At 31.9% G+C, this 12,431-nt stretch overlaps 1 protein-coding gene across 6 annotated transcripts in view; it reads right to left on the bottom strand.

Moving 5' to 3' along the window:
- The window catches only part of Pcdh11x (protocadherin 11 X-linked), a 619,725-nt gene that overhangs the window by 343,026 nt on the left and 264,268 nt on the right, over nucleotides 1-12,431 (bottom strand). For 4 of the 6 annotated variants that reach the window (XM_042678788.1, XM_042678789.1, XM_042678790.1 and 1 more), the window contains exon 3: nucleotides 5,601-5,681. The exons of the other annotated variants lie outside the window; for them this stretch is intronic. In XM_042678788.1, the coding sequence (XP_042534722.1) occupies nucleotides 5,601-5,681 (81 nt within the window). The remainder of the gene's footprint in view (nucleotides 1-5,600; nucleotides 5,682-12,431) is intronic. 6 annotated transcript variants of the gene reach the window in all.

The following is a 12,431-nucleotide window of genomic DNA, read 5'->3' as shown; positions in this document are numbered from 1 at the left end:
AAACAAGAGGTTATTATCTATCTTAAAAGTATTATAATATGTGATTTGAAGTTGTGACTGGTAAGTAAAAAGGTTCATGGTATGTGCATATTAAAAAATATGTGATTTCACGTTCCCAGTGAATTTTTCAAGATAATTCAAATATTAATGAAAAACTATTACAATTTATTACAAAGTAGGTACATTTTGAAATCAACATAAAATGTTGCCCATTGGTTATCTAAAATTTGATGAATCAATTGTGCTAGTCTAGACAAATATTTCATTAATTTTGTTTATTTTCCAATCAAAACAAAAAAAGAAGACAATAGTATTGAGCTTGAACCTGAGCATCTAAACTTCTATTCTTCTATTGGCAATGCTCTATTTGTAAACAAACCAAAAATAAAATCCCATTAACAGTATCAGTTCAGTTTTGTGTAAGCAACTGAAGATAATTTAGAATGTGCAAAAATTATATTATTGGTTTAATTTTATAAAAACTGATTACCCAAACTCCTGTGGGTTTCTTAAATCATACTGTAATAAAATATACGATTAGTGTAGTAATTTCTTTCTCAATGAATTTTCTGTTAACATATTGAATTAGTGATCCTGTTAGTAACAATTCCAAGATTAGAAGGTATTGCTTTAAAACTGTGGAAACTCTCACATTCTATTATTTTTAATTAGCCTTCCTTGTCTTGAAAAAATTTTCACTAAGGACTATCATAGTAGATTTAATATTTCTAAAAACTGCAGTTGAGAGGATTATTTCAACACATAATATTCTTCTGGGTCTGTTTGTTCTTTTCACTTGAACATCATAAAAGGGTCATCTTACTTTATCATATACAAATATATGCAGGTATATTTCTGGCTGAACAGAAAATCATATTAGTATAACACCAGGAAAGTCCTTTTAAAATATTTCTTGTCCTTAACTTGGGGTTCATTTCCCTTAACATCAACTTATCTGACCATTTCTGCTTGTCTCAGACATACACTAGTTATTGCAAATAAGGGAAACTATGGGACTTATGTTTCTTTGGACCTGGCTTACTTCACTTAATATAACTTTTTCCAAGTCTTTCCATTGCCTAAGAAATGGGGCAATGTCATTCTTTCTGATGGAGGCATAGAATTCCATTGTGTATATATACCACATTTTCTTGATCCATTCATCTACTGAAGGGCATCTGGGTTGGTTCCATATCTTAGCTATGGTAAATAATGCTGCAATAAACCTAGATTTCCTGGTAGCTTTAGTATGGTCTTGTTTGTGATCATTTGGGCAAATGCCCAAAAGTGGGATTGCTGGGTCATAGGGGAGTTCTATGTGGAGTCTTTTGAGGAACCTCTGTTTTCACTGTATTTAATGTTGGTATAATTTGTGGAGGGGAAGGGAAAAAACAAATTGTTAAATAATGATACAGGTGGACCCATTGCACCAATGAGATGTACAAGATGTTATGCATGTGGGGGGGGGGATGGGAAGGGCTGGGAAGGGGAAACAAAACAAAGGAGGAGGCTACAATGCTTGATAAGAAACGTACTCATTACCTTGCCCATGTAATTGTAACCCCTCTGTATGGTATTTTCACAATAAAAAATAAAAATTAAAAAATATTGTTTGTTTCAGGACCACTTGTGTTTCTTGCCATTCATTCTTTTTTGGGTGGGGGGTGGGGTCCGATCGTGTGCCTGAATTCTGGGCCTGGGCGCTGTCCCTCAGCTCTTCAGCTCAAGGCTAACGCTCTACCACTTGAGCCACAGCACCACTTCCGGCTTTTTTCTTTTAGCTTATGTGGTGCTGAGGAATCGAATCCAGGGCCTCATGCATGCAAGGCAAGCACTCTACCACGGAGCCACCTTCCCAGCCCCCTTGCCATTCATTCTTGATGAGAAATTATTGCAACGTTTTTATAAAGATGAGGTTTGGAGACAGACTCAAACAGTATGCATTGTTTCTTTAGTATTTACTCTAATTGTTTTGTGCTCCTATTTTCATATCTACAAAATACGGAAATACTAATAAGCTTAAAATAAGTATAGGCTTGAAATGAGAATTAAATGAGTTTATTTTTTAATGAAATATATAATTTCAGGGGGGAGGCAAGTCGGGAGGGTAAAACTGGGAGAGCATGATGGAGAAAGTGACACTATTCAAAAGGAAATATACTCATTACCTAACTTAAGGAACTATAACCTCTCAATTTTACAATAAAATTTCACAAATCTAAAAACAAGAGTTTATTTTTCAGTCCCTTGGGGGACTTCTTAGTATATAATATTTTTATGTCTTGTTAAATAAATTCAATCAATAAAATATCACATAACTATGTCTAGTACCATCTTACATCTGTTTATCTCAGCCATATCTTATGCCATAATTATAGGCCCTATGTATAAGTCTTGAGGGATATATTTTAAATTGTGTTGGGCTACAAGTGTCAATATGTGATGTAATGTCTGCTTAGCATACATGAGTTCTCAGTACAAATAAATAAGGAAAACAAATAATTGTGTGTATATTTAAAAAAATTCTTCTTTGACTGCTGTGATAATTTCTCAATCAAGGAGTTAATAAACAGTAAAATTATGCAATGCCCTTTAAATATAAATACAAAAAGTCATATTATGTTCATCTCCAATTCAACTTCTGTACCAATAAGTTGCATGAGACTGAATCATAAATATAAGACATGAAAGTCAAAATTGAAATTTGTTGAAGAAATTAATTTGTATTGGAATAATTTAAAATGTATAACTACTTGCACAGGTTCCAGGTTGTAATTCACCTTTATAACATTAATTTCTTCTTTCTAGAGTGCATTAATTATTCTGTTTTTATCATAAAGTTATAATTTATTATTGCAAAACACATGGTTTTCATAATTTCTAGAAAAATACATGAAAAATAAATAATCAAATGTGATTCTCCTTTTCTATTCTTTTTTAACCTAAAACTGTGAATGTCCTTTCATGCATCTACATTTTCTGAAATTATTTCCTTTGTAAAAACTAAAAGATATTTTAAAATAACTAGATAGAAGACAATTTATAATAATTTGCACCTAAGTTATGAGATAAGAGACATTTACCTTAAGTAGTAAAATAATTAGACATACAATATCAAATATAATGGAAATATTTACACAATCTGTCTCCTCGATCTTTATTTTTATTTATTTTTTTTAATTTTTGTTGGTTGTAGTGTCTGAACACTGTCCCTCAACTCTTCAGCTCAAGGCTAGCGCTCTACCACTTGAGCCACAGCACTACTTAAGGCTTTTTCTGGTTATGTGGTGCTGAGGAATCAAAGCCAAGGCCTCATGCATACAAGGCAAGCACTCTACCACTGAGCCACCTTCTTAGACCTCAATTTTTTTTTTAATTTTAATTTTTTTTATTGTGAAAATACTGTAGACCTCAATCTTTTTTAAAGTGCCCTTAGATTCTGTACTGGGAAAACAAATTTGTAAGCATTGTTCACCACATTTTTGTCTGTTCTGATTGAAATGCATAAAAATAGTTTCTTTAAAAATACTTCATTGCTTAATTTTGAAAAAAACATATTCAAACTGGATTTCTTATGAACTAGTTTTCATGGTGTTACAAAAACTTGTTTAATTAGCATGAAATCACACTATATACACGTAAACCTTAAATTTATGTCATATTACAAAATAACACATCTCAATTTTTAAAATCTTTAATCCTGGAAATACATTTAAAATTTCAGGGAATCGTCAATTGTTTATACGATACTTTTAGATAAATGAATGCCCCTGATCCTACAACTAAACTAACTCCATTATTAGTAAACAGTAGAAATAAGCAAATGTTTACTGTTATATTTTCAGTACTAGAATCCAACACTAAAATACCCAAAGAAGTTGGGCACCGGTGGCTTACACCTGGAATCCTAGCCACTCAGGAGGCTGAGATCTGAGGATCACAATTCAAAGCTAGCCCGGGCAGGAACATACGTGAAACTCTTATCTCCAATAAACCACCAGAAAACCGAAAATGGTGCGGCTCGAGTGGCAGAGTCCTAGCCATGAGCTGAAGAGCTGAGGGACAGTGCTTAGTCCCAGAATTCAAATATCATGACTGCAAAAAAGAAAAAAGAAAAAAAAGAAAAGAAAAAAAAAACTTCATGGAACACACATGGGAAAATACTAAATATTTTTATATGTTAATAATAATTTAAACATTTTGAGGTTCTGAAAAATATTATCCAAAAAGATGTTTGAATTAATACCAGGAGTTAAAAGGAAATTGGAAGGCCTTAGATCAAGGTTTCTCATTTCACATGTTTGTCTCTGTTTAATAAGTGACTCTCTGCAGTTCTGTTAACTTTTTAAAGAAGTTCTTCCAAAAATTGCAGTTATCTTGGATTCCTTTATAAAACTTCATTAACCAGGGAAGATTAACTCAGAAATGGAAATGGAAGAGAGGTGCTGATGGGTCACACCTACACTGTTAGCTACTCTAGAGACTGAAATCTGATCACAGTTAAAAGCTAGCTGGAGCAGAAATGTCCATGAGTCTTTTATGTCCAATTAACCAGCAAAAAAATGCTGTAAGTACAGGTATGGCTCAAGTAGTAGAATGTTAAATTTGAGCAAAAAATGCCAAGCTAAGGCATAAGGTCCTGTGCTCATCCTTAATATTGGCACACACACCCACACACAAAAGGAGAGAAGACTGGAATTTCTCTACTCATTTACACAAAATATGCTAACCATTCTGAGGATTTTAAAGACTAACTGCATAATATGACAACCTTTGTAGGGCTGTGCTATTCTCCGCATTTTCCTGTACCTTGATCACTTCCCAAAGGCTTACTGAAATTTCATTTTTGGGATCAATTCTTCTTTCTTTTTCTTCTTTTTTTTTTGTCTTTTCTTTCTTTCTTTTTTTGTCCTTCCTTCCCTTCCTTCCTTCCTTCCTTCCTTCCTTCCTTCCTTCCTTCCTTCCTTCCTTCCTTCCTTCCTTCCTTCCTTTCTTTCTTTCTTTCTTTTTCTTTCTTTCTTTCTTTCTTTCTTTCTTTCTTTCTTTCTTTCTTTCTTTCTTTCTTTCTTTCTTTCTTTCTTTCTTTCTTTCTTTCTTTCTTTCTTTTTCTTTTTTCTTCTCTTCTTCTTCTTCTTCTTCTTCTTCTTCTTCTTCTTCTTCTTCTTCTTCTTCTTCTTCTTCTTCTTCTTCTTCTTCTTCTTCTTCTTCCTCCTCCTCCTCCTCCTCCTCCTCCTCCTCCTCCTCCTCCTCCTCCCCTCCCTCCTCCCCGCCCCTCCTCCTCCTCCTCCTCCTCTTTTTCTTCTTCTTCTAAAAATTACTTATATCATTTCTATCATTCTAAAATTACTTATAATTTCTCTATTTTTCTCTTGATGTGAAGAGGGTAATTAAACTGCAAGCACCCTTTAATCTGAGTTTTCAATATTTGTATAGTTCTCAGGTAGATGTGCACAATACTAAATCTGTATTATGTATTTTCTGTTGGTTTTTTCGGTTATGTTTTTATCTCAGCAGATTCAGATATTGAACAGGGCAAGTTTGAACTTCCCCACCAAAAAAAAAATAGGGAGGAAAGGTACAAAAGGATTTCTTATTTGTACCTGTGGTTGAGGATGCGTCCAAATCTCCACAGTCATTGATTCTTTCATGGGAGTGCGAGATCTTACCACCTCCTTCATTTGCTTTAGAAAAAGGAAAAAACAATAAATATTCATATGCCATTCGTTGTAATTAAATCCCAAGTAAATGTCAGAAGAAGCATTGTATATAGATAAAATTCTTTAAAAATAATCCCTCTTAAGACAATATATTATTTAGCAAATAGCGTATTGAGTGTTGAAATATTCTACACAAACAGAGTATTGAGTGTTGAGACATCCTGCATGGAATATTTAAAAGAAAGTAGAAAAAGAGATTACTTTCTTATGAAACTAGCATATAATATTATATTTATTTATTCAATTAAATATATGGTCAAATTGTGAAGGACAATGTAAAATATTTAATTCAATGAAGCTGAAAAGAATTACAGTGCAATATTTTAAACACTGTGTTTGTATCATGGTTACAAATTTAAACCTATCTTCTATGTGTTGTACACTCAAATTTACTATATTCTGTATAAATTATTTCCATATTGAACAATTAAAATATAATATGAACAAGTATGCAAGTGCTCACCTACCAACCCATAATAATGAAATATGATATCTGCAATTGAATAAATTTATTTAAAAACAAAGTATACATTGTTTTTAAAATATTGTAGATACATGATGCACATTTCTTTATAGTTGCTATCAGGATGTGTAGTAAATGTTTGGTTAAACCATCATTCGATGCTTGAAAAGAGAAGTGTTATTATGTAGTAGAGAAAATCCAAATCCAAATAAGTGACTATTGGATTCTTATAGCAGAGGTGAGTAGTTGTATCACAGTATCCATGTCACATTTTTCGCACTTTATGCTGTTGCTTAGTGTAATACGAAATCAAGTGTCATCATTACTATGTGACAAAGTTTTTAGGTGCCATGTCACCATGAGAGTTTATTTTTTTGCTGTTTTTAAAAATTATGTAGATGTGCAAATTATTGCTATTTAACAAAGAAATTTATTAATACAATGCAGTTGATCAATGTCACCCCTTTCAACATTCTCACACATCACTCCTCTAACTATCCCTTACCTCATTCTTTTTAATTTTGTATTATATACATTGAATTCTTGTTTGCATTACCCCCTATTTCTTCTTTCTTTATTTTTATTCTAATGTACGGTCATTAGTCAACATGAGAAATGAAGAAAAGTTTGAGATTAAAGGTAATTGAGTAGGAAAGCTTTTAAACAAATAAAACAATATGAACAATTTTTATTAATATTACCAAAATCAATCACCAACATAATATTCTGATTTATAAGAAATTAACAACTAAAAGAAATAGAAGGTTAAAAGAGAACATTATCATAGCAAAGTTTATTCATGAAAAATATCATAAATAATAAGTTGTAATTCAAGCAAGTTCTTGAAAGGCCTACTTGTTAGCTAGCCAAAGAAAGCTATTTAATGATGGTGAGCGAATGAAAACATGTTTGCTTACAGCAAATGAAGAAATGTTTCCAGAAAAAAAATAAACTTAAGATTAACCTTTTGGCAAATACACTTACTCAAAAAAGTTGAGAACATTGATAACAACTACAAAAGTGAATACACAAAGAAAGAGATTATTTAGAATGGGTTTCTTTGTCTTTTCATGAGTTAACAGATGCAATCAACAATGAACACTTGTTCTTTATGTGAAGAAGTAATGTCCAGTTTGAAACAACTACATGATTAGCCTCTATAAATAGTTCTCATGTAACAAACAAGCAAGAATATTTTCAAAGTAACCAAAAAATCCCTGATTAACTAAACATGATATGTGATATGAAATCTGCTAATGATCATTATTAATGATGGATGGTAAACAATATATGTGATGGAAAGAAATTCAATTTAACAAAACCAAGCTTATAAAACATGAAGTTTTCAATGCTTATGGCTATTTACAATGTTACTTATCAAAAGATTCTGCAAAAGAGCTTAATCTTGTGTTATTGAATTACTAATGTCAATGTGGAACTTTATTTACTTTTATGAACTGAATCATTGTGACTTTGCAAAGTTTTGAACATTTTGCATATTTTAACTTATCCTACCAAATAATCAGAGGGATGGCTTATGAAGTATTGCAGAATTTTTTTGAGCTCAAGATAGGATTGAAAATTTTATTTACTGACATTAATCTTGGCTACTATTACACAATCATGTGGAGATTATATTTTGCTGAAAACTTGAAGCCTCTTAATAAATCAAAAAACAAGCAAGAAGTAAAATTGCTCATATATGAAAGATATATTATAATGAATTCATATAACAACTGAAAATTTCTTTCAAATAACAAGTTATGTTGAATTGCTTTATGTACTCCAGTCAAAAATTAAAACAAGAAGCAAAATCTTTGTCCCACACACAATCAAAAGATGGAATGAGTTGTGACAAATATGTGACTAAAATATTTTTTCTACACTTTAGTTGAAAATGATTCATCTTCTGTATAATGATATAAGGGGCAAACTCAAGAAAACAAGCTAGTACATAAATATATGTTTATATGTGTATGTGTATATATACTGATATATATATATAGCTATATATTTGTTACGTACTGAACTAACATAGCATAGTCATGGATTGATAAGAAAATTTGGAAGGGCCCATGTGCATCCAAAGAAGACATTTTCATTGATGAAACACACAAACCATTAATCTTAATAATGTTGCATTACCTCAACATTACACTCTGATATATTTAGTTGCTTTCCATTCTTAAAAATTTTGTGAATTTGGGCTGGGAAAGTGGCTCAGTGGTACAGCGCTTGCCTTGCATGCCTGAGGCCTTGGTTTTGATTCTTCAGCACCACACAAGCAAAAACAAAAAAGCCAGGAGTGGTGCTGTGGCTCAAGTGGTAGAGTGCTAGCCTTGAGCTGAAGAGCTGAGGGACAGCACCCAGGCCCAGAAGTCAGGCCCCACGACTGGACCCTCCAAAAATTTGTGAATTCGTTTCTCATTTTTAAAAATAAACATGAGACACTTTAAAAGAAATGTTTGCCAATCTCGAACAAGGGGGGAAAGGAAGATGGTTAATTATTATCAGTGCACTATTGTTTGAAATTAGTAAAATTGCATGACAGGATGGGGAGGAAGGTTTTTTAGAAGGTTTTTAGTTAAGGAAAGTACATGAGAAATTTGTTCCAGATGACTAAAAGTCCAAAGAAATATAACAAGATGATAAGATAAACTTATGAGTAAAGAATTAAACATATAAGCTTGATGTAACTGTAAAATTTGGTGGTGAGTTTACATTTGTATTAGAAGTGAAGTAGAAACACTCAAATATGCCTGAAAAAAGGTGTGAATGATAGAAAATTTGCCGTAGATGTATGCTTAGATGTTACATTTAACTTTTAAAAAGTCTCTTTTACTTCTGTTGTTGCACATTTTCATCATCTGATTTAAATATTCTCTTCAACTCTAAGCTGTTAGATGTCTGTCTAAGATTTCTTCTGTCAAATACACAGTGATATATTCAGATGCCTACTGAATTAATTAGAGATCTATTTAAAGTGGCTAAAAGTTTTAAACTATGTGAAAATAGGTTGGCCATTTAAAATTTGGCAACTAAGCATATTTATTATATAGCAGGCTTACTTATCAAAGTATTGGAAGATTTTATTTTGTAATACAAAGACAAAAAGCCTTAAACAAAATGTTCCTTTTCTCTGTCTCTATTCTTCCTGATTCTATTCACTTGCACATCAAAGCCCCAGACTTATAAATTTAAGAATTAGGAGCCCGCTCCAGTGGCTTATGCCTGTAATCCTAGCTATTAAGGAGGCTGAGATCTGAGGATCATGGTTCAAAGCCAGCCTGGGCAGGAATTCAGTGAGAGTCTTATCTCCAATAAACCACCAGAAAACCAGAAGTGGCACTGTGGCTCAAGTGGTAGTGTTTGCCTTGAGCTGAAGAGCTGAAAGATAGCACACAAGCCCACAGTTAAAGCTAAAGCCCCATGACCAACAACAACAAAAAAAGAATTAAGAATTCATCTAATAAAATAGTACTAATATACAGAAACTCTATCATGCAGGTGAGATAAATTGAAATGCTAGGCAATTTCAGTGTTTAAATATATTCAAACTCGACGGTTTTAAGAAAATTAAATATGGTTGTTCATTGATACCTGAGATATAAAGTTCAGATTTGCATTTCTGTTTTATATGTAGCATATACTGGATGTATTATGCTATCTTTCCTTTTATGGAATTAACTATCCCGCTGTCAAGAAAAGATTGGCTCTTTACAGTAATCACAGTCTTTGTAGGTTTAAGTCTCATTTTTTAATCCAGATCATTTTAAGACAGTGCTCAGTGCTAAAATGTGGGAGGAAACTCTCGCCAATGATCTCAAACAATTTTGAAAAGTGTCACTGTCTTATTGATAATAACAAAAATTATAACTCAAAGAAAATATGTATAAATATTTGGTGTGAATATGCCAGAATTAGGGATATTTAGGTCATAATTCACTCACTAAAAGAAAATGTAATGCTATATAAAAATCACTGCTTTTTTCAAGCAATGCTATATTACTTTTCTAACAATGTTCTCTTATACTAAAGAAAAGGGCATAAGAAAAAGATAATGTGCTGATTTATATGATATTATTTAGAATTTTGAAACTTAAGAGTAAGAAATATCTAGATTCTTGATATTTAATTATAGGAATTCAAAATAAATGCCCCAAATTCAATTAAATCTCCCTCAATTTTCTCCTGAAGCATGAAGTATGAAAAATTTAAGAAAAATTTCCATTCATAGACATGTGAATTGTAGCTCATAATACACACAATTAGGTCTCTTTTGTGATAATTAAATATATTGACAACTTCTAAAGAATCTGGTCTTTCAGAAAAATAATAACTGTTATAGGTAACTTAAGAATAAACAGATTTCCTAAAATATAACTGTCTTGAACAAAAGGGCTCATGCAGTAAGATAATCTGATTAAAACCTTAAATCTGTCAAGTCCTTCTTGCTGTTCTCAATTGTTTTCCTAATGGCTAAGAGATTCTGAGCTTTAGACTCCTCTTATTAAATGCATTACTCAACCTGACTAATATCAAAGCAAATGGCGTACTCTGACTGATTTATTTTAAGGAGAAATGAAGTATGTCACTTTATTTTAACTTCTTAGAATTTTTGTTGCCACTCAAACCTAATGGAAAGAAAATCATCCTCATAATATAAATCATGATACTACTATTGATTACAGTCTCAACAATACATTAATGTTTCAAAATTCTAGCAAAGGCAGAACAGAGTAGCTTCAACATATTCAACATATTTCTTTCTCACATATGGCAAATTTTCCAACAGAAATGTGGGTGTGTTTCCATTTTCTAAGTAATCATACATACCCCAGGAATGTCAAGTTTTACAAAAATAGTACATTTAATGGTGTTACAATCATTTCTTTAGTTATCAAAGATTTTAGCAAGCTTATCTATTATTTTTATTCAATTGCCATATATTGGATATATTGACAGGTTATTGAAAAAATCTTCTTTCAACCAGCATATAATTCATTTTCTGGAAAGTCTTACATAATATCTAAGAAAATGATATATGTTTAATGATATTAAATACTGATGCTTATAGTGATAACTTGCTATCATTAAATGACCTCTAATTACAGAAAAAGACTTTTGATTACAAATTAATATTTTTAACTTTTTCTTCTGCTCGACAATATGACTCAATTCTATAATCCTAGGTATATGTGCAGAGATTAGCAGATCACAGTAGAAAACCAATTAGGTCATAAAAGATTTGAGATTCCTTCTCAACCTGTGGCTGGATAGAGTGTCATGTACTACTATCCCAGCTATGTGGGAGGCACAATGGCTTGGCAGTAGTGCACTCCTCTAAATCCAGTAACATAGAGCCTATACATCAAGCAAGATCATACTTTGAAAATAGCCAAAACAAGCTGTGTCCTTATTTCAACATTTTGTTATCCCTTTTCCTCCCCAAATTAGAAAAATGTATATACAAGATGCAGGACACCAACAACCAATACAGTGAAAACAGGGGTTATACTGTGTGAAAAGGTTGACCCATTGTAACAATGAGGTATACAAGACACGATGTTGAAAACGAACTTTACAACTTGGGGGGTAGGGAGGAGTTGGGGAGATGGAGAGGGAAGGGATGGTAGGGAAAAACAAAGGAGGGGGTAACAATTGTCGATAGGAAATGTACTCATTTACCTTACTCATGTAACTGTAACCCCTCTGTACAGTATTTTTTTACAATACAAATTATTTAGAAAAAGAATATAGCCAAGGCAAACTAGGAACAAAAGTTGTGACAAATATTAGAACACCTACTTAACAAATCTAATGACTCTTAGTTTATTTAATACGAATTATGTTTCAAAACATGTATGCATTTTATATTGATCAAACCAAGATAATAGTACATTTTTGGTCTCCAATGTTTATTTTTTTGTTTTTATATCATTCAAGATTGTTTTCTATCTTAGAATATATCATTCTCAGTTAAAATGATTGTAGTTTTAAATTTAGATAATGGTTCAAGTAAAAAGATTAACTATAAACTTGATGTTTCCTCAAACCTCAAAATGTGAGAGTCAATATGAGTAATATTATGACTGTTCAAAGATAAGTAAAGGTAGATCTAAATATAAAGTGAATATTGAAAAGTTACAATGAACTAGTTAGTTAAAATGCTATGGAACACAGCTAAATTTGTATAAAAATCAGTAAAGGTTTGGGGTGAGACAACAGAGAGGCTGCATTGAATAGGTTTA

This window comes from Dipodomys spectabilis, unplaced genomic scaffold, assembly GCF_019054845.1.
Source record: "Dipodomys spectabilis isolate Male_0828 unplaced genomic scaffold, ASM1905484v1 ptg000048l, whole genome shotgun sequence".
In the NCBI taxonomy this organism is placed as follows: Eukaryota; Metazoa; Chordata; class Mammalia; order Rodentia; family Heteromyidae; genus Dipodomys; species Dipodomys spectabilis.
The sequence above is the reverse complement of the archived record's forward strand: the minus strand, read 5'-3'. Positions and strand labels throughout refer to the sequence as shown.